At 44.4% G+C, this 23,433-nt stretch overlaps 4 protein-coding genes across 4 annotated transcripts; 3 read left to right on the forward strand and 1 right to left on the reverse strand.

The window, feature by feature from the left end:
* Nucleotides 1-11,418: 11,418 nt before the first annotated feature.
* LOC311046266 (protein phosphatase 1A-like) lies at nucleotides 11,419-12,459 on the reverse strand (the record flags this gene model as incomplete). Its single annotated transcript, XM_084058479.1, has 1 exon — nucleotides 11,419-12,459. The coding sequence occupies one exon, from the start codon at nucleotides 12,457-12,459 to the stop codon at nucleotides 11,419-11,421; it is 1,041 nt and encodes a 346-aa protein (XP_083914605.1).
* Nucleotides 12,460-14,240: 1,781 nt separating this feature from the next.
* On the forward strand, nucleotides 14,241-15,776 carry LOC311044928 (protein arginine N-methyltransferase 1-like; the record flags this gene model as incomplete). Its single annotated transcript, XM_084056738.1, has 1 exon — nucleotides 14,241-15,776. One exon carries the CDS (start codon nucleotides 14,241-14,243, stop codon nucleotides 15,774-15,776), a length of 1,536 nt encoding a protein of 511 aa, XP_083912864.1.
* Nucleotides 15,777-17,714: 1,938 nt separating this feature from the next.
* On the forward strand, nucleotides 17,715-19,229 carry LOC311044929 (tripartite motif-containing protein 16-like protein; the record flags this gene model as incomplete). The annotated part of the gene is made up of 1 exon (XM_084056739.1): nucleotides 17,715-19,229. The coding sequence occupies one exon, from the start codon at nucleotides 17,715-17,717 to the stop codon at nucleotides 19,227-19,229; it is 1,515 nt and encodes a 504-aa protein (XP_083912865.1).
* Nucleotides 19,230-21,262: 2,033 nt separating this feature from the next.
* On the forward strand, nucleotides 21,263-22,798 carry LOC311044930 (E3 ubiquitin/ISG15 ligase TRIM25-like; the record flags this gene model as incomplete). The annotated part of the gene is made up of 1 exon (XM_084056740.1): nucleotides 21,263-22,798. One exon carries the CDS (start codon nucleotides 21,263-21,265, stop codon nucleotides 22,796-22,798), a length of 1,536 nt encoding a protein of 511 aa, XP_083912866.1.
* Nucleotides 22,799-23,433: the final 635 nt, after the last annotated feature.

The following is a 23,433-nucleotide window of genomic DNA, read 5'->3' on the forward strand; positions in this document are numbered from 1 at the left end:
CACCCACGCATCTACTCAAGAGACTTCTTCATGTGTGCCTCTGGTCTGGACACATTCTGCACATTCTGCACTTTATTGTAGTTGCAGTTGTAAAGAACATACCAGTGATATTGCCGTGATCTTCTGTTCTGTGGTTCTGTCTGCTTCTGCTTGCTGATGGTAAGGACGGTGTGGCTCCTCACTACCTGTGTCCTCTGTACTAGCTCATCAGTGCACCTGTGACCCCTTAAATACTGTCAAACTAAAGCCCCGCCACCAAGTGTCCAATAATAATAATGCCAACCTAACAAATAATATGCCACCATCATAATGGCTCCTACAATATCAATCAATGAAAAAGGCTGCTTGCACTGTACCTGAATGAGTGAGGGACAATTAAACCATCTCGATTCCTCTTGTGATTCTTGATTTTGGAGCAGAGATCTTCCATTCCAGTCCTATAGACACAGAACCAGGGCAGGGATTTCATGGAGGCCACGAAGGTCGTGGTCCCTCAGTTTTAGCTTATGCCCTTCCAAACATTATAAGCCGTGAGGCCACACTCGCATTGATGGCCACTTGGTGGGCAGACGCCCACACAGCTGTCACTAACACACTTTCAATGTGATGAAGTATCTATCTAACTACATGTCTGACATTTGTAACAAACCAAACTGTTAGAAAATAAGTTGATAATTCAGTGAGTTATGATGATTCTAAATTATGGAGAAAACCTTCTGCTTCAAATACTACTACATGCATTAGGACTCAGGCACGGCTTTCCCCGGCCCATATGTGGTCACATTGACGCATCGCTCTAATCAAATTATTGGGCCATTGAGGTATCTATGTATATATCTATGGGTACGAAGCAGCATATAAGTCTGTGGGGACCGCTGTCCTACAAAGACAAACCACCGGAGGTGCTGTGTGCATTCAAGGTCAGTCCTGACAGCGAATTTATACCATAAAATAAATGATACCCATAAATGATATAGTGTAATAAACGCAGTATAGTATCCAGGTCTGTATCAACTGCTCTTTGTGTGTTGATAGATTGAAGGACAGGGAGATATTGGATGGAGGCATTCTTTCTCAGTTCCGCTAACGACAACGTGGCACATGGCATATAATATATCGTCTCTGTCGGGTGGAAACCTCATATGTCCAAAACGGTTTGATTTCAGGATTCAAAAAGTAAAAAATTCAAAAGCATCAAAAGTAGCAGATGTACAAGCTCAACGCTTTGAGCTTGTAGATCTGCTATTTTTGATGCTTTTGTGTGACGCTGTAGTATGATCAAGTAGGGCGTTAATTTACGAAAAAACACAGAAAGTTAAAGTATGGAGATAAGAGGTTTCAGCAACGATATTTAATATTGTTGCGGGTGGAAACCTTGTATGTCCAACACCATTACTTGTCAGGAAATGGGGGAAAAAATAACCTGTGTGCCAATGTATCCAATAATATCATAGAACAATAGAAGCCATTGTTCTCGCATCAATAAAAAGAAGAGTAAGAGAACAAGTTTGAAATGTTGTTTGATATGTGACCAAACCTGCCTACCGATGATGTCACTGGTTTAGGCAGGTTTCTGACACAGAGCGAGTCGACAGAAATGGTGCCATCTTCTAATGAGCACTAGTAATGACCAATTACTGTATGTGAAGATAGGTTGAAAATGGGCAAAGTGCTCCTTTAAGTGGTTAATCGGATAATGTGAACGCGAAATATGCACACAAATATGCACACAAAATGTGGTGGAAACAGAGCTACGCTTTCTAACCACCTGCCCACTATACCAAGCCATCAGAGACACAAACTTCCCACAGATTACATACACCCAAAGTGAGTTTGAAAACATGACCAACATGACCATTTGTGAACTGTTGTGATAAAAGACTAGTACTGTAATGTGTTTCCTGCACTATCTGTACCGAGTAGACCTCTAGACCTACTGCACATATAAAGAGAGCTACTACCTTTAAACACATTTGAAATCTGAGGCTTTTTGTATACTATTTTAAATAGTTTGGGGGAGAATGCTGAGACACCAAAAGTGACTGCAAAATCTTGAAAGATGTCTGCTTATTTCAAAAAGCTTGTAAAACTGTAAACACATTGTACCCTCCAACTGTACATAGGCTACTTTCCACATTTTGTTCTTAAATTGTTTTTATTATGTTTTGACACTTGCTTTGGCAATGTAAGCTGTATGTTTTCTCATGCCAAAAAAGCTCCTTTGAATGGAATTTAATTTAATTTAATTTAATTTAATTTAATTGAACGCAAAGCCACCAGACATGCTCTGGATGTCAGCATCAGATGAATGACATGCATAATGAAAGGGCATTTGAGTAACTGCCCCCGAGGGGCAATTACTGTGACATGTGACCCAGCAGTGTGCTGCTCAAATGAGTCACAGGGGAGAGCAGTTAGGAGTTAAGCACTGTCAACCTATGCAATGCAAACAAAATAACAAAAAGTAGAATCAAAACAAATGTATCGTGTGTTTACAAAACTATAAACCTAGCTAAAATCATAGGGAAAATGTTTTTTTTTAATAGTATACTTTATATATTTATATTTATATTTTATTTTAAATTACTCAATCCTTTTTGTGACCTTTTTGAATCTCACCCCCGACAAAAAGCAAACTAAGCTGTGTAAAAAAAAAGTAAGCTAAACCAAACTAAGCTGTGTAAAAAAAGTAAACTAAACCAAACTAAGCTGTGTAAAAAAAGTAAACTAAACTAGCAAACCCACTTTAAATTAAAGCTAAACTTACATTGCAAATATAAAGTCAAAATAGAATAAATAATAATAATGAAATATTCAAAACTACTGTATAATAACCGTGGCTCAGATGAGGGCACGGGGGAGGAGTTGGGAGTTAACAGAGGTGGAACAAATACTTAGACTTTATACTTGTGTAAAAGTAGCAACTGCATTGTAAAAATAGTCATATGTCAAAATATTTTGCAAATAGCAGATCTACAAACTCACAATGCGTTGCATCGTGACACATTTTGTGATCTTGTAGATCTCAATCAATCAATTGTGTTTCAGCTTGGATCAATTGAAATACAAAACACTTAGGTATCACAATGAAAACATTGTTAAAGAAACAAATACCATGACATGATGACATCTTTTTGTTTACATTATGTTTGAATGATTTTGCCAATATTTGGGGGCGCACTTGCAATAGCCTAATAGCCCGGTTGTGAATCGCTGGTCTATATAAATCAAAAGGGTATTCTCACTTTAATACACAGGGGTCATTTTGAATAAACATGTGTTTTCAATTAATCTAACATGATTAACATGGAGTTTGCTGTTACAATGGCTTCAAGGGGGCGTATGTATGCTTCTGATAAAAAATAATATCAAATGTATAAACATCGAATCAAGCAACTTAAAAAACTGTCCGAGGTGCTCACAGAAGGCTGAGTGGACGTTAAAATGACCCCAGAAGTGTATTAAAGTGAAATTGCCCTTTAAGCAATAACCAACTTTGTTGGTGTTCATGTATTTTAAAGTCACTCACCAATGCCCCCTGCAGGCACTAGCATCAATCACATTTCTTTTTAGAAAAAAAACAGCAAAATCCTGCTTACTCAGCATGCTAACATAATAACACACTGGTTTACCTACACTAAGGATTGTAGAGTGTAGATTGGGGTCTCAGAGATAATTAGGCCTACATCATACACATTACATCTCAGAGGCAATTAATGTATTTTTTACTCCATTAACAATTATTTGGCAGCTATAATTACTAGTTACTTTGTATGCAAAAGAGGCATTAACCACTTAAGCCCTATTTTATACTTTGGCTATTCGAAAGTTGCCGATTGGGCGCGTTTGTGAGCTTGTAGATCGCACATTTTTTAAATAAATGTGACAGATTTTGACAGATTTGAGTGCTTTTACTTTGGTACTGTGAGTATATTTCTGTTGTCTCTGGCAGTGGAACAAAGCTAAATAAACAACACAATCGCTGCAGCATACACACACAAATCTCAGAGGCATTGTAGCCATGGCGACCGTCATCGATTGGGGTACGAGAGGAGAGAGGGGGTCCGCTCATAGCTATTTTACATAGCCACACACACACACACACACACACGCAAACACACACGCAAACACACACGCCAACACACACACGCACACACACACGCACACGCACAAAACACACAAGTGCATGCACGCGCAGTCGCGCACACACACAGACAGGGCCCATGATCCTGGGATGAGGAGAAGAGAGGAGAGGAGAGGAGAGGAGAGGAGGATGCCATGGTGGATTCCAGGGCCGCTAAATGGACAGAGATGGAGAGAGATGAATCAGCTAATGCTAATTCCATTATGTTCCATGATAGCTTCTGTGTAATTGGCTTACTGGGTTTGGGGTGGATTGGCGGGGCCTCCGGGAGTCTGTCATCTCCAAATGACAACAACAATGATATTGGGATCAAATCAGGGAGAATCGTGTAACATGCAACATGGTATGCATTACAGTACATCAGTGGTTCTCAGGGGTCCTTGCAATCGGTCACTTTACACTGCCAAATCTATGTATATAGGATCAGAGGAGCTGATGGAGTATTGTAGCCTGGCTCCACCCCCTGAATCGTTTGCCTCGCATTCAGGGTCTGGTGACGCTGTCGAAGGCGGGTGTTTCTCGGTTGAAAATCTGTACGACGAATGAGATCGGGATAATCCAGTATGAACCAATCGCGTTGGTTCATAGTGGAGTCCCACTTTGGCCACGCCCCCATCTCAGAAATCGGCTGCATTGAGAGGGCTTTCAGACTGAATAATGGAGTGAAACGAAATGAAAATTCAGGCTGAGTGTCAGGTTAGGAGTATTGCCGTCCATTCCACAACTTCCTCACCTGCATATTATGCCAAGCCCCCAGAGCCACGGTAGAACTAGCCTGGGCAGCATTCCATTTTCGGGTATATGATCCGGTCGGGAGCGGAAGTAAAAAAAAAAAAGTGTCCGGATGGGCAGAACCGGAAAGACGTCTCACCCCAATATAGGTCCGTCCTAATAAAATCCTTGATGCGGCATAGTTTAGCTTATCTTTTAAATGTAAATGTGCGTGCACTATCCGGAGACTATTTAGCCTCTGTATTATCCCACGGGGAAATTCTATTCCATTTAAATAGGGATTGGGGAACCAAAACAAAGCGGCACCGCAAAACCGGATGGGCAGAATCCGGAAAGCGGATTTTTTTCTTCTTTTTTTCCCCCAGTAGGCGTGGCCTAGACCGGATGATATGGGTCTTTAGTAACGCATACCAGGCTTTCCTCCGAGGTGGAAAGACTGGTGATGCGAGGTTACGGTAGAACAGTGAAGCGGCCGCCGCCCGGTGGTCCAATCTGAGAATGCAATACTTCCTCATTTAAAACGCCACTGCGCATGTTTCTACCGTTTGAGACCTGAGAATGCACTTAAAATGCTTCTGCGTGTGCATCTCCCGTTTGTGCGCATGCTCACGACGCGTCACAACCCATGGAACCAATGGAATGGATACATACATTGGTTCCATGGAACCAATATTTCTTACTTCCGGGTGCTTCAAAACGCCACTGAGCACTTTAATAGAAATGAATAGCTGGGGGCGGGGCAATCCGCCCTCTAGTTATATTATACCTCTATGATGAACCTGCTTGGTGCTCAAGACTTCCACATTTGGGCATCCAAATTTGGTGCTCAAATGCGGAAGCAGAGGTACTTCCGGGTGCTTCAAATGCCAGTGAGCAACTTTCATTGAAATGAATAGCGGAAGGTGGGGCAGTCCGCCCTAAATATATATTCATATATTATAATTCTATAGCATATATGCCAATGGTCCAATGCCTGTATGCAATTTTAGATGGACGGACGGACAGACAGACAGACTGAGAGATGCTCTGTGAATCCCTAAAAGGGAGGCGGCAGAATAACAAAGTCTTCACCAATCAAGAGCTGATAATCTTTCTAACGGTCGTTAATCAGGACCATCTTCCTCGTTAGCAGGAATAAATGACCCAGTATAATTAATATCGATGTGTTGTTTTGTCCACAACGCTGTTGGCAGGCGCTGTTGGCACACTCTTCCCACAGATTCAAATACACAGAAAACGTTTGAGAACATGACTAAAAACAAAAAAACTCCCATACCTGCTGGCTGAAGTCCAAGAATGTTCAAACATGTTCAAGGTTTCCAGGTTCTTTATTGTTACATCTTGTGTAGTCTGTCGTTTAATTTCAATGAATCCCTAGTTTGATATGCATTAGGCCTCCCATTAGACCCCCATTTGATACAAAAAAAAATTCAATCTCTGGGACCGCAATCTATAGGCTACTATAACATCCAAATTCTTAGAGTTTAAGGAACCATAAGGGTTCATTTGGTTCCATTTGTACACTCCCAGAATTACAGTAGGCTACTGTAACTCCTCAGGGACCCATGAAAGAAAAACACAAGCAAAGAAAAGGAGTATTTTATACTAACAGGATAATAATTAAAATAGATCAGCATGTGTATGATATATATGCGCAGCATTAGACAATCGGCATTATGTTCATGATCATTTCTTTATTCCAGTAGGCCTGTATCTGTAAATGCATGTATATATATTTAACTGTACATACATATTTGTGTTTTTGTTTCACACTTTCACCTTTGAACTGAAGAGAGAGAAACAGGCAGGCAGACAGACAGACAGACAGACAGACAGACAGACAGACAGACAGACATTAACAGACAGACAGACAGACAGACAGACAGAGGCAGAGAGAGAGAGAGAGAGAGGGGGAGAGAGAGCGAGGGAGAGAGAGGGAGGGGTGGGGTGAGCAGGACATATGTGTCTTATCCATCTTCATAGCGTGCTGGGGCACTAATTCACCTCGCCATCTGCACACGCACCGACACACACACACACACACACACACACACACACACACACACACACACACACACACACACACACACACACACACACACACACACACACACACACACACACACACACACACACTGGCAGATTCGCAATAACCCACAGCATTGCTGGAGGGCTGTGTGCGTGTGTGTGTGTGTGTGCGCGTGTGCGTGCGTGAGTGAATGCCCTCGTTAATCACCTCATGTCTCTCATCAACCCCCCCTCACACTGCAAAAAAAAAGAAAGTCCACCGTAACGAATCAATTGGACTCGTGAGCAACAAACACAACAGTGTTTACTTGCAGTAAACAGTAGTAAACTGTTCACTGCAGTGTACAGTACATCCACATGGCTTGAAGCTGCACTCTGTTAAGTTCTTTGCACTACAAAGTCTAACCCAGAATCTTTCATAACCTGGAACTTTCCGCAACCCGTAAAGTTCTGTGATTGTTTCCAGTTTTGTAGTGTTTCCATCATAACCAGAGCCGGAGAGGTGCTTTATGAATACAACTAATAAAAAGAAAAATCACACCTGTGTGAAGGTAGCGGCGCCTTTGATATATTTTGTCATAGATATGTGTTTCTACTAGAGAAACAATATTAAATCTCTGTAAATTTATTTCAAGGCTTCCAGTGGCACTAAATAGTGCCATTGGAAGCGAATCACCAAATGCATTCCAAGGTAAGTGGCAAAAACTGATCTGTCATAGCTGATAGAGTGGGTACCTAAAAAATAAACTTTGTGTGTGCGTGTGTATAAATGTGGTACCAGAAAGATATGTATGTGTTATGAAATAATCTATACAACTTATAAGCTGTACCCAGAGTGTTTATGTTCCGGACTTTTACAGTTTATATAAACCATCTAATTTTGTATTCATGATATAATATTGATGTCATGAATAGTTCCCTTGCCTGACCAATCAGAACGTTGACGGGCCTGACCAATCAGAATGTTGACGGAAAAGCCAGGTATAGAGCAGGACCATCGCCGTTAAAAATACATACAAAAAAAGAAGGGGGAAAAGCATGAGAAAATAAAAATATATACAAAAAAAAACATGAGGAAATAAAAAATAAACCTTGACATCATAGTGATGTCATGAATAGTCCCCTTGCCTGACAAATCAGAACCTTGACAGGCCTGACCAATCAGAACCTTGACGGGCCTGACCAATCAGAACCTTGACGGGCCTGACCAATCAGAACCTTGACGGGCCTGACCAATCAGAACGTTGACGGAAAAGCCAGGTATAGAGCAGGACCATCGCCGTTAAAAATACATACAAAAAAAGAAGGGGGAAAAGCATGAGAAAATAAAAATATATACAAAAAAAAACATGAGGAAATAAAAAATAAACCTTGACATCATAGTGATGTCATGAATGGTCCCCTTGCCTGACAAATCAGAACCTTGACGGGCCTGACCAATCAGAACGTTGACGGACCTGACCAATCAGAACGTTGGCGAGCCTGACCAATCAGAACGTTGACGGACCTGACCAATCAGAACGTTGGCTAGCCTGACCAATCAGAACGTTGACGGACCTGACCAATCAGAACGTTGGCGAGCCTGACCAATCAGAACGTTGACGGACCTGACCAATCAGAACGTTGGCGAGCCTGACCAATCAGAACGTTGACGGACCTGACCAATCAGAACGTTGGCGAGCCTGACCAATCAGAACGTTGGCGAGCCCGACCAATCAGAACGTTGACGCAAAAGCCAGGTATAGAGGGCTAATAGCCGCTAAAAACAGTGAGAATAGTCGATCTAGTCGAGCTCAGTCTGCCTGTAAGGTAGTCCAGTGGTTCTCAACATGTGGGCCCCAGATGAAAATAGCTGATCTACAAGCTCACAACGGCTTGCAACGTGAGGTGTTGTGAGCTTGTAGATCAGCTATGTTCACAATATCTTTATCTGTGGAACCGAGTCAAACTAAATGCCTCAACTCAACTATGATTATTTTGTGGATTCCCCTGTTCAAATATGATTATTTTGTGGATTATCCTGTTCAAATATGATTATTTTGTGGATTCCCCTGTTCAAATATGATTATTTTGTGGATTCCCCTGTTCAAATATGATTATTTTGTGGATTCCCCTGTTCAAATATGATTATTTTGTGGATTCCCCTGTTCAAATATGATTATTTTGGGAAGCCTGAAAAGGTTGAGAACCACTGAGGTAGTCTGTGATCCAAATCACCCAGGCCATGGTCTACCTGCATCACGGCATGTTTCTCAGCTACTGGTTGTTGTGGCTGGATGTTGTTGAGGGAGTTGAGGGAGTTGAAGAAGTCAAAGAACATGTTTCTGGCCAAAGGTTTCCCGGACCCGGTTCGATTCCTTGGACTGGGAGAATCTGGTTGGGGAAGTGAATGGCCGACCACTCACCCCATCCTTCTTGAAGTGCCCTTGGGCAAGGGACTGAACCCCCAAACTGCTCCAGTGGAGTTGCTCAGTAGCCAACAGCATCATACATTGCAGTATGATACTTTTACTTAAGTAAAACAATGTAGTACTTTTTCCACCACTGATAAAGGGTAAAAAATAAAAAGATTTCTATGGTGTTAGTTAGGTGAGTGAGCAGGTAGATGGCGAACAAATACAAACTATACTAAAATGTTAGAGAGGGACCAGAGGAGAAGAGATCCAGTAGAACTAAGTCAAGTAATTTTATGCTTGGTTGCGCGCAGGTGTCGCTCTCTAAAAATAGATGATCTACAAGCTTGTCTATTTTTAATATTGGCTTGTTCCATCGTCTATTTTTAATATCGGCTATTTTTTTATATCGGCTTGTAGATCGGCTATTTTTAATATTGGCTTGTAAATGTAGTCGACTAAAATCTATTGATATTCAGGCAACTTAAACCAGACTAAAACTAAAACATTTCAGATGGCTAAAATATGGCTAAAACTTAAATGGAAATATTTTTAAAAAGCCAAATCAAAATGTGCTGTCAAAATGAACACTGGACCATGCAGGAACATTTCTGTACTTGGTGCACCCTCCCCCAGCCTCGGGGAGAGGGTGAAGAGAGGTCCCGGGACGGGGCTGCTGGCTGTTTGGCAGGCACCCTCAGCACCCAGGGATTGATGTTGTCTGGGCCCGCTGCGTAACTTACTTACGTTGGTCAAGGGCAAGGCCACACCTCACTATAGGGCTGTCACGCTGTTGTCGTTGAAGACTTTGGGGCAACCACTGGTCCCCCTGGCGTCCGACTCGGTCGCTGTTGTTCAGCGTACATTTTGTTGACTAAACTAACCTTTTTCCACCTAACTAAAACTAAATAACAACTAAGCTATGATGACTAAAACTATGACTAAATATATATGACAATCCTACTATAATTCTAGTAACCTCACGGTGGTGGTGGTGGTGGTGGTGTCTTGGTTTGGGGGACTCTTGATCAAACTGCGCATGCGTCGTTGCCAGGTTTCACGAGAGAAACAAGCAGCAAGGTCTATGAAAACGAGGCCAAACCAAACGAACCCTATACCACCAACATTGGCCCTACAGCGCTTACAGTACGCCGACATGGCAACACCGAGACCCCGCCCACTCTCAGCACAATTCTTTCTGTGGAAAGTAAACACACCAGACGGACCCGCGGCGGGCGAGTAACATGCCTACGCCATTCTCCGTGCTGAATGCTGATATATATATATATATATACGCCCGTGGGGAGGGGTGACGCAACGCGACCCACGGGGGGGAGGAGGTGGGAAGCCACGACGGGGAGGAGGGGGGGAAGCCACGACGGGGAGGAGGGGGGGGGGGGCGCCACGAGGGGGGGGGGGGGGGGGGGGGGGGCGCCACGACGGGATGCGCGCGGGGGAGAAACCGCGCGACAGGACGTGCATTAACCCCAACTTTGCAACTACTTTCACCTGCGCCTTTCACCGGGTATGGTCTAGTTTAAAAATAAAAAGACTAAAACTAGATTAAGACTGCTAGGGAGGGACTAGTGGAGAAGAGATCCAGTAGAACTAAGAGAAATCAGCTTGGTTGTGTGTTTGTGTCGCGCACCGAAAATGCTATGCGTTGTGAGCTTGTAGATCTGCTATTTTCGGCACGCAGCTAAGTATAAATCAGGCATTACGATGCCATCACAACCTGCCAACATACATTTTAGCCGACTAAATCAACAGTAGATTTAGTCGACTAAAATCTTGATATTTAGTCAACTAGACTAAGCCTCAAACATCTCAGATCACTAAAATGTGAATATAAAACTTCACCGCCAAAGTGTAAAATAATGCTTTTTATCTCAAATCTAAAAATGACACAGATGCGTTCAGGAGAGCAACGATTCATCCATGGCTTGTTATCGGAGAAGCACGCGTCCTTTTCCTGCTTCCTGTCATGTTACCGTGCCGGGTGGAATTGAAAAGGGCCTTGCTCTGCCGTCTTCGCACCAAGGCCTCGCAAATCGCCCAGGTGGTAGAGAATGTTGTTCTTTGTGTTACCACATGTCATCTGTGAACGTCGAGTCTGTGTTATCACTTCTGTATGGGGTTCAGTTTGTTGTACACTGATTCAATAACGCTTCGTTTGCTTGCCAGCCCCCCTCCAGGAGGGAGGTTCGGGACGCTCTCGGACGCCAGTGTCTGCATCACGTGGACCAAATCCGGAACCCCTTCGTCCCCTTGCTTCTTTAGGATCTCTGCTACTCTTCTCTCCAGGTATTTATCCAGCTCTGCCTCACGTTTCACGGCCTCAGGACAAATCGTCGGTGCCCCTGCGAAGCGGATCAGCGCCACGCTCATATTGTCCTGACTTCCCTTGTACAAGCAGGTGTCAACGATTTCACTGCACACTCTTTCGAGGTCGGTCGTCACCTCTAGCCTGGCCCTGACGAACTGGGACAACTCCTCATTGGCCATGACATCCCAGATGCCGTCGCAAGCTAGCACGATGAACTCGTCCTCCACCACAGATCTCTCTAGGGAGTTCACCTCGGGCTCCGGAGAGACCAGCTGCTCCATGGGATCCTTTCCGGGCGCGCACTTGTAGTGGAAGTCTCCCAGGGCCCGGGACACGGCTAGAGACGCGTTGACTCGCTGGAACGTGACCGAGCCGCGGGCCTTCTGGATCCTCTTTTTCTCCAGCGGGTTGCTGGGCTTGTGATCCTGCGTGGAGAAGTGCACGTTTCCACCTCGCGCGAGGAGGCCCCGCGAGTCTCCGCAGTTGATGAAGTAGAGGTGGCTGGGAGAAATCATCACCCCTACCGCAGTGGAGCCGCTGCGGTCCACGACGCTGTGTTTCTTCTCGGAAACGGTCCGCATGTGTTCGTCAAACTGCAGGAAGCCGGTGCGGATCCCGTTCTTCACGCTGTCCACGGAGGGTTCCTCCTCTCTCAGAGCATTCTGGAAGTCCGGGTTGCTGGTGATGTGCTCCAGCAGATGCTCACAGCAGTACTTGGCCACCAGGGACCCGCCGTGGCCGTCATAAACGCCAAAGAAGGACCAGCGATCGAGACCGTGAGGCAGGCCGATTACGGCCGCGTGCGCGTCCTCCATCTCTGACCGCCAGCCCTGCATGCTGCTCAGACCATAGTGCAGGTTGTTGCCGTCACCGTGGCCATTGTGCTTTGCCGTCTTTGGCTTGTCCAAATACGAAGAACGGAATTTGTTCGGCATGGGCATCTTGCCTGGGGACCTGATCAGCGGGCATGGGCTCTCGACAGGAGATAAATACAGATTTGTGGAGTTTGTATATGGAATGTGGGATCTCTCTTTATATAGAGCACCAAAGTCTGACATCACTGCCACTAGAGGGCGCAATCCCCCTGGGTCACAGCGTATTTTTTTCTATTGAAAATCCCATAGCAGAATCTTAGATCGCGTCATATAAGAACTGTGTTCCAGAAATAAACAAATCAGCCGGGCACTTTTATTCATATAGATATGAAGCATCAACTGACGGTGAAAAGGTACTAATTTATCCGAAGGGCAAGAAAATATTTTTCTTTTCTCCAAACACAGACGTAACTCAAATGTAACTCAATATCAAAACGACACATACCTGACAAAATCTCCAGGGTGGTTTGTTTTTTTTGGAACAGTTCTTATATGACGCAATCTAATATTTGTCTATGGATTTTCAAGAGAAAAGATAACCCAGGGATAGTGGGAGTGGCGCCAGGACTTCATTTAACACACACATTTGACAGCCCCCATGTGGTAACTTTAAGGACCGCCTAGGGATCCTAGACCAACTGTTGAAGACCCATCTAGAGCAATCTCTGTCTGTTCACCCTAATTTCCTTGGCTGAATTTTTACTAGTAACATCATCATACAGACAACCACAATGCAATAGCAGCAGACAAGGCGCTTCACCAGCAGGTCACTCAGACTCAAACTTTCCGAGAGTGGTGTCCTCCTACAAATACAGATACAGATGTTAGTTTTGAGGAGGGAAAACGCACTGAGGGAACTTAATTACACTCGAAGGATATTTATCTGTGTGCGTTTGTACATTTGGCCATGCTGAGCAGTGAAATTGCTAAAAATGAGGATATCTGAACAAGAAGAAGTTAACAAGGATAAGACGTCCCCAGTGGCGTGACACTTTAGTATAGCAGGACATGATGAGTGTTCGGTTCCAGTGTATAGAGATGGTACGGCCTTTAAGCAGAGCTGGTGACAGAGACAGAGCACTTTACAGAGACAGGCTTTGTGAAAGCATTCCTTACAGTCCCAATACCCCAAAGGTTTAAATGAAGAATTGCAAGGTGTTTCTTATAATTTGCTGACTGAACATCTTAAAGAAGGGGTCATTGTCCTATTTAAGGTTGCATGTAGGTATATTATATAAGTTATATTTGCCATTCTCACGTGGACTATTGTTTCGTGCTTGTATTGTAACTCACTTTTTTATACTTTTTTCATACTTTTTTCATACCAGATGTTCAGTCCGCTACGCAGCACTACTGATCTGGCGAAACTTGACCAATCAAATCTGGATGTTACGTTTGTGACATGTGTTGGCCAATCAAATACGGATGTTACGTTTGTAATGCCCACCCACCGTCCACCTGTCCGCCCACTGTCTATCCACAAGCCAATTTTAATATACAGATTGTATGGTATCTTGTGATACCAAAGGAAGGATATACTGGACATACACTCACTCGCAGATTGCGCGTTATTATAGTGCAATTTGAATTATTGACATCATCACACAATGACATCACAAAGTCATTACCACAACTGAATTGTCCTTTAAAGTGAATCGTCAAATTAACAAAACATAATTTAGACCTGCCTGTGGTGACAATTAGTTAACAACACTGTTTGTCAGACAAAGATCAGCTGAGGTATGGCACAACAAGTTCAACTGGCCCAGGAAAAGTTCTGCTGTTCTATCTGTCTGGATCTACTGAAGGATCCAGTGAGTGTTCCCTGCGGACACAACTACTGCAGTAGATGTATTGAGAGTTACTGGAATCAGGATGATGAACGAGGCCGATACAGCTGTCCACAGTGCAGGGACACGTTTAACCCGAGACCTGTTCTGAAGAAAAACAACATGCTGGCTGAGGTGGTGGAGAGTCTGAGGAAAAAAGGACCCCAAGCTGTTCCTCCCGATCACTGCTATGCTGGACCTGGAGATGTGGCCTGTGATGTCTGCACCAGAAAAAAACGAAAATCTGTGAAGACTTGTCTTCACTGTCTGGTCTCTTACTGTGACACTCACCTCCAGCCTCACTATCAATGTCCTGCCTTTAAGAAGACACACAAGCCGGCACACACACAGCTCACACACCGGACCGAAATGGCGGAGACTACAGGCGCAAGTCTGTTGTCACCGCCATTTCTGTCCGGCATATGTGAGATTTCTCACGGGGAGAGCTCAGCCAAGCCTACCGCCGAGGACATGACATCAAAGGACTATTACTTTGACTCCTACGCTCACTTTGGCATCCACGAGGAGATGCTGAAAGACGAGGTGCGCACTCTGACCTACCGCAACGCCATGTTCCACAACAAGCACCTGTTCAAGGACAAAGTGGTGCTGGACGTGGGGAGCGGCACGGGCATCCTCTGCATGTTTGCCGCCAAGGCCGGCGCCAAGAAGGTCATAGGGGTCGAGTGCAGCAGCATCTCCGACTACGCCGTGAGGATCGTCAAGGCGAACCAGCTGGACGATGTCGTGACGATCATCAAGGGCAAGGTGGAGGAGGTGGACCTGCCGGTAGAGAGCGTCGACGTCATCATCTCGGAGTGGATGGGCTACTGCCTCTTCTACGAGTCCATGCTCAACACCGTCATCTACGCCCGAGACAAGTGGCTGAAACCGGGCGGCCTGATTTTCCCCGACAGGGCTACACTCTACGTCACGGCCATTGAGGACAGACAGTACAAGGACTACAAATTCAACTGGTGGGAGAATGTGTACGGCTTCGATATGTCCTGCATCAAGGAGGTGGCCATCAAGGAGCCCCTGGTGGACATAGTGGACCCCAAACAGCTGGTCAGTAGCGCATGTCTCATCAAGGAGGTGGACATCTACGCCGTGACAATCGACGACCTGTCCTTCACTGCGCCGTTTTGCCTGCAGGTGAAGAGAAGTGACTACATTCACGCCCTGGTCGCCTACTTCAACATGGAGTTCACGCTCTGCCACAAGAGGACGGGCTTCTCCACCGGCCCCGAATCTCCCTACACCCACTGGAAGCAGACAGTCTTCTACCTGGATGACTACCTGCCGGTCAGAACCGGGGAGGAGATCTTTGGCACCTTCAATATGAAGCCAAACGTCAAGAACAACAGGGACTTGGACTTCACTATAGACATCGACTTCAAGGGCCGGCTTTGTGAGGTGTCCAAGACCTCCGAATACAGGATGCGCTAGTACAGTGATTCACAATCCCCTGAATTTCAATTGCATTTGCGGATGCAACCAGTTACACTTTCAAAGGCACCACTCTCTTCACACTGGGTGTGATTTTTTTTTTTTTTTATATCTGGGACCCCAATCTACACTGTGCAATCCTCAGTCTTTATTTAGACTCAACCAGCCTCTGTTTCCCAAACTTCACAATAAAGGTTGCAAAAAAGCTGGGTCTCTTTGGTTCACAGTGGTGGACAAAGTACTTATAAGAAGACTTCACCCATTTTAAACCTATCTTCATATAAGTGGTCCTCACTAATACTCATGATAATATGGTGTGATTTAATCGTTGTTGTTTTTTTTTTAATTATTTTCGATTTTGTATTTTTTTTTTTATTAACCCGGAAACAATGGCTTCCATTATAGCATGCTATCTTTCCAGGAATAGAAAGTTTGCAATATCTATTAACCTGGATTCCCCATCGATGATGTCACTGGTATGCAGGTTTCTGAACTGTCCACAGCCCTCCTGAGACACAGCTGACAAAAATGGTACCATATTATCATGAGCATCAGTGAGGACCACCATATGAAGATTGGTTGAAAATGGGTGACAATACTTTGACCCCCATTGGCCTGCCTGTACATAACGATGTTGTTGAGTAGGGTGTCATGATTCACACACACACACGTAGGAATTTAATAGATCACTAGTACTCAATATGGGGTCCAGGGACCCCTGGTGGCCAATGAGGGGGTTCCAGTGGGACCCCAACGAAATGATTAAACCAAATGCTTAAAACACAGCTTAATAACGCAGAGCATTTTACAGTGTAGATTGGTTGAGGTCCCAGAGACTGATTAAATAAATAAATCATTTAAATTAAAATGTTTGAGAATCACTGTTGTTAACCCATTGGAATGCATGCCCTTCGGTTATGCAATACTCACTGTACCTGTCGTCAGTGCAGTATCATTACCATTGTACCTGAAGGCAGAGCCGCTCCACCCTATACGCACACTACGCAGGTTGCGTAGGGCCCCGCCTACCCGCCGAGTGGGCACCCCACTCCCTCTGGTCCTCGCTGATGCACTCGCCGAGATTGAAGTTTAGATAGTTCTCTAGATACACAAAGAACATGATTAAAGGGCAATACATTCTCCTTCCGACGTCCAAACTTTTCTTCAGAAAGGGAGGTGATATCCTATATTAAATTGACTAATGGGAGGGCCGGCCGGAGGTGGAGTCCATCAATCAATCAAGGTGGGGTCCATCAAAAGCACAAAAAGGGGCATGCCCATATGGGCATATACTGATGACATCAGGAATCTCCATATATGGGCACAAAAGGGACAAGGACTGACAGCTACAATGGTTACTCTGACAAATCCCCCGACACTATGACCCAGACATATTGGTCGGATCGGCGGGCGGCGTAGGTGTGAGGACCACATCGCTGCCCGAACTCTCTATCGGACAGATAGCTGGTTCTGGACAACTGGATATTGGTCGGATCGGCGGTGAGGCGCAGGTGTGAAGGTGTGAGGGCCACGTAGCAGCCCGAACTGTAGATCGGACAGATTGGCGGTTCTGGACAACTGGATCTCCATGTGCCTATACAGTATATGGCCATATCGGCTGGATCAACTTTTCTGTACAACCGCTAGTAACTAAATTGACGTCATTCCAAACGTCAGATGGGCGGTCTCAGAACTTTTTCCCAGACCTCAGATGTCCTGACTCACCCAACTAGTTCGGAAAGCCTGTACGAACGTCGGAAGGAGGCTGTATTGGCCTTTAATGACATCATCACACAATGATGTCACATTGTGATATCATCATCACAATCAAATTGTCCTTTAAAGTGAATCGTCGAATAAACATTGAGCATGTAATGAACATTTGTACTTTGATGAAAGTTGTTCAGTAACACATTTTGCCAGACAGTCCGCTGCAAAATGACACAGCAAGCAGTTCAACTGGACCAGGAACATTTCTGTTGTTCCATTTGTCTGGATCTTCTGAAGGATCCAGTGACTGTTCCTTGTGGTCACCACTACTGCCGTAGGTGCATTGAGAAATACTGGAATGACGAGGATCAAAAAGAGATATTTAGCTGTCCACAGTGCTGCCAGACATTCAGCCCAAGACCTGTTCTGAAGAAAAATAATGTATTGGATGAGGTGGTGGAGAGCCTGAAGAAGGCGGGGCTCCAAGTTGGACCTTCAGAACACTGCTATGCTGGGGCTGGAGATGTGCCCTGTGATTTCTGCACTGGGAGAAAAGAGAAATCTGTGAAGACTTGTCTTCAGTGTCTAGTCTCTTACTGTGATACTCACCTCCAGCCTCACTATCAATCTCTCGCCTTTAAGAATCACAAGCTGGTCACAGCATCCACAGAGCTTCAGGAGAACATCTGCATCCAGCAGAAAATCCAGGAGAGAGAGAAAGACATGAAGGTGCTTCACCAGGAGGTGGAGTCCATCAATCACTGTGCTGATAGAGCAGTGAAGGACAGTGACACCATCTTTACTGAGCTCAACGCTTCAATTGAGAGAAGACGATGTGGGGTGAGGGAGCTGATCCGAGACCAGCAGAAACGTGAAGTGAATCGAGCTGAAGAACAGAGGAAGCATGTGGAGCAGGAGGTTACTGATCTGAAGAAGAGACTTGCTGAGCTGGAGAAGCTCTCATACACAGAGGATCACATACATTTTCTACACAGTTACTCCTCCCTCTCAAGGATCAGTGATTCTACATACAAAGTCAGTGATGTCCATCTTTCGAAATACTTTGACAATGTGACTGTTTCTGTGTCAAAGATGAGGGACGAACTAGAGGTCATTCTTAAAGAGGAAGGGACAAACATCTTAGAGACAGTGAACAGAGTGGATGTTTTACTGTCATCAACACCAGAACCCAAGACCAGAGCTGAGTTCTTACAATATTCATGTCCAATCACACTGGATCCAAACACAGTACATCAACACCTGTCTCTGTCTAAAGAGAACAGAGAAGTAACATGGATGAACAAACAACAATCATATCCTCATCACCGAGAGAGATTCATTACATTTCATCAGGTTCTGAGTAGAGAGGGTCTGACTGGACGCTGTTACTGGGAGGTACAGTGGGGAGGATTTAGTGTTGATATAGCAGTCTCATATAGAGATATCAGCAGGACAGGGATAAATAATGACAGTAGATTTGGAGGCAATGATAAATCTTGGTCTTTACGGTGTTGTAAAGGATATTATGTTTTCAATCACAGAAACATTCATTCTATAATCCCAGGTCGTGTGTCGTCCAGAGTAGGAGTGTACCTGGATCAGAGTGCAGGTACTCTGTCCTTCTACAGCATTTCTGACCCGTTGACGCTCCTCCACAGCGTCCAGACCACATTCACCCAGACGGTCTATGCTGGATTTTGGTTAGGTTATGATAGCACTGCTGAGTTGCGCGTCTTCAAGTAGATTTCGGGACTTTTGTTCGTCTCTACTCCACAATAATTTCTTTATGATTAGTGTTTTTCTTTTTTTTTCCTCATGGACAACATTCTCAGCTTCTAAAAGAAAGTAGACTGCTATGTTGACTTAAATAAAATACGAATGCTGCCACAATGTCTGAAAAACACAAATTATCTGTACTCTCATGTTCCTTCCTGTACAAGACAACAGAGACCTCCTTGAACCATCTATCGTTCAAGTGGCAACGCTTATGATCAACACTTTCTGATTATTTTATCACCCACATATAACACAGCATAGACCGTCTGGGTGAATGTGGTCTGGACGCTGTGGAGGAGCGTCAACGGGTCAGAAATGCTGTAGAAGGACAGAGTACCTGCACTCTGATCCAAATCAGATCACTGTTCACTCTTCATACAACATGCTCAGTGTAGGTCACAGTACCGGTCCTGCAGCTAGCTTGGCAGTGGTCAAACTCTCCACCTCCCCAGCCTCATCCTTGTGGCAGTTAGTTATTCGGTATGTTAGATGTATGATTCTGTGGATTGTATGATGTTATATCTGTATCTATCCTAACATGTAACCTTGAAGGGTTCAATGTCATATTCATAATATCTCTGTATCTTAGGGTCTGCTTAAAGGGGTTAGTGGTCTCATATTATTCGTCATGCTTGTGCGGATAATCTGAGCATCACAGGAGCGGACTCACGCCACTAAACTGAATGCAATATCGTTTTAAATAAATTCTTTATCTTGACGAAAGTGTCTGAACTCCATGTTTGGTCATGACTGACGTCATATCGATTACATCAGTCATCTCCATATTTGGGCATACTTAAGCAAGAGCGAAGCACAGACAAACATAGACACACAAAGATTTGTGGAATTGATAGGATCTAAATTTTATAGGCATTTATAGAACATAATAGAGGAAATCGTCATGCTTGTCGATACACAATAGTTCACTATTGTAGTATAATTCCTTTATATCAAGACACTGATGTCCCGGATGTTCATCCTGTTCTTTCTGCATGCTTGCAGATATCCAAAGCGTACAGTTGAGAATGGCTTGCATGCTTGCCAGCGTATAGAGAAAATCGACAGGCTTTTCAATACATGTAATTAGTTCATTGGTTAATGTAGAACAGTTCCTTTACATCAAGACATAATAATAAAATAATAACACTCTAGTGTTTTGCCAAATGTTCATCTGATTGGTGCTGCATGCTTGCAGAATATCGGACTTCATGGGAAGGGCATAGTACACGCTTGTATGCATTTAAAGAAAAAGTGACATGCTGATAACACAGTTTAATTCATGTAGTAGTATATTCCACAATAGTATACCGAAGGGGTGTGCATTCCGAATAGGCATTGCACTGTTTATTATAGATAATAGTGCGATGCCCATTCGTGATGCATACCCCTTCGCCAGTGTTACTTTTGTTGACTAAGACTAAAAGACTAAAATACAAAAAGACTACAGTTTTGATATTTAGTTGACTAAGACTAGACTAAGACTAAACAATTTCAGAAGACTAAAATGGGACTAAAACTAAATGGTGTGTTATTCAAAAGACTAAGACTAAGACTAAATCAGAATTTGCTGTAAAAATTAACACTATACCCGTTGTACCCATTGTCAGAGTGCTAAGTGCAATATCCCTTAGAAAACCGCTGATCGGACCGACTTCGCACCAGGCATCACACTCCCCTGGGTTCTCCCCGATACACACAGCTAGTCTGAAGTCGATTGGTCAAACCGTTCTCAAGATACGCATATTACGGATAAAATGCACGCACACATGCTCGCTCCCTCCCTCACTCACACGTACACGTATTGAAGGACTAGGCTGGTGCAGAGATTTGTGTAATTTATGGAAGGATATGACTTCATGACATCAAGCAATGTCATCACAACTAAATTGTCATTTAAAGTGAATCGTCAAAAAAACTAAATATAACTTAGGCCTGCCTGTAGCATTTCAATGAAAAGTTTAAATTAGGAAAACAGTTAATCAGACGAAGTCAGCTGTAAGATGGCACAGCAAGGGGTTCAACTAGACCAGGAACATTTCTGTTGTTCTATCTGTCTGGATCTACTGAAGGATCCAGTGAGTGTTCCTTGTGGACACAACTACTGCAGTAAGTGTATTGAGGGATACTGGAATCAGGATGATCAAAGAGGGAGATTCAGCTGTCCACAGTGCAGACAGACATTCAATCCAAGACCTGTTCTGACCAAAAATAACATGCTGGCTGAGGTGGTGGAGAGCCTGAAGAAGACAGAGCTACAGGTTGTTCCTCCTGATCACTGCTATGCTGGACCTGGGGATGTGGCCTGTGATTTCTGCACTGGGAGAAAACAGAAATCAGTCAAGACTTGTCTTCAGTGTCTGGTCTCTTACTGTGACACTCACCTCCAGCCTCACTATCAATCTCCTGCCTTTAAGAATCACAAGCTGGTGAAAGCCTCCAACGAACTTCAGGAGAACATCTGCATCCAGCAGAGAATCCAGGAGAGAGAGAAAGACGTGAGGGTGCTTCACCAGGAGGTCGGGTCTATCAATCACTGTGCTGATAGAGCAGTGGAGGACAGCTACACCATCTTTACTGAGCTCATCACTTCCATTGAGAGAAGACGATCCGAGTTGAAGGAGCTGATCAGAGACCAGCAGAAACGTAAAGTGAGTCGTGCTGAAGAACTGAGGAAGTGTGTGGAGCAGGAGGTTACTGACCTGAGGAGGAGGCAGGAGAAGCTTGCAAACATAGAGGATCACATCCATTTTCTACACAGTTCCACCTCCCTCTCAAGGATCACTGAATCTACACACGCGGTCAGCAGCAATGTCCGTCCTCTGAGATACTTTGAAGATGTGGCTGTGACTGTGTCAAGGATGAGGGACAAACTAGAGGTCATTCTTAAAGAGGAAGGGGAAAACATCTCGGAGAAAGTGAATAGAATGGATGTTTTACTGTCAGCACTACCAGAACCTAAGACCAGAGCTGAGTTCTTACAATATTCGTGTCCAATCACACTGGATCCAAACACAGCACATGAATACCTGTCTCTGTCTAAGCGGAACAGAAAAGTAACATGGATGAACAAACCACACACATATCCTCGTCATCCAGAGAGATTCACAACATTTCATCAGGTTATGAGTAGAGAGAGTCTGACTGGACGTTGTTACTGGGAGGTGGAGTGGAGTGGACACCATGTTGACATGGCAGTCTCATATAAAGATATCAACAGGACAGGGATTAGTAATGACATGAGTAGATTTGGATACAATGATAAATCTTGGTCTTCACAGTGTTGTAATGGACATTACGTTTTCAGACACGGAGGCATTGAAACTAAAATCCCAGGCCGTGTGTCCTCCAGAGTAGGAGTGTACCTGGATCACAGTGCAGGTACTCTGTCCTTCTACAGCGTCTCTGACACCATGACTCTCCTCCACAGAGTCCAGACCACATTCACCCAGACGGTCTATGCTGGATTTTGGTTAGGTTATGATAGCACCGCTGAGTTGTGTGACTTTGGGTTTCTTCGACTCATGACTCCACAATAATGTAATGATTAGTGTGTTTTTTGTTAGTTTTTTCAACTGTAAACTGATCACCATGTGGTGGTGAGTCGGATTAGACAGCCGGGGAAGCCTGTGGACAGACCTGGTTTTGAGGAGTGGCAGACTCCTCAAAAAGAGGTACCAGAGGGTGTGTGCCAATTATAGCGGCATCACATTACTCAGCCTCCCTGGGAAAGTCTAGCCCAAGGTATTAGAAAGGAGGATCTGGCCAATAGTCTAACCTCAGATCCAGGAGGAACAATGCCGATTTCGTCCTGGCCGTGGAACAATGGGCCGACTCTTGCAGGGATCCTGGAGAGGACCTGGGAGTATCCGGTCCACATGAGTTTTGTGCATTTGGAGAAGGCCCATATGACCAGGTCCCCAGGGAGATACTGTGCGAGGTGCCATCCAATCTCTGTTCACCCAAAACGAGACAAGTGTCCATGTGCTCGACAGTAAAAACAGATTCATCCTCGTGGGGGTTGGTCTCTGCCAGGGCTGCGCTTTGTCACTTATCCTGTATGTGATATTCATAGGAAGTCTCCCGGGACGCAGTCGCCTATTTTATGCTTCAGATATTTGAATATAGCTGATCTACAAGCTCACGACGCATTGTGAGCTTCTAGATCTGCTAT

Source organism: Gymnoscopelus microlampas, assembly GCF_963454915.1.
Source record: "Gymnoscopelus microlampas genome assembly, chromosome: 5".
NCBI classification, from domain to species: Eukaryota; Metazoa; Chordata; class Actinopteri; order Myctophiformes; family Myctophidae; genus Gymnoscopelus; species Gymnoscopelus microlampas.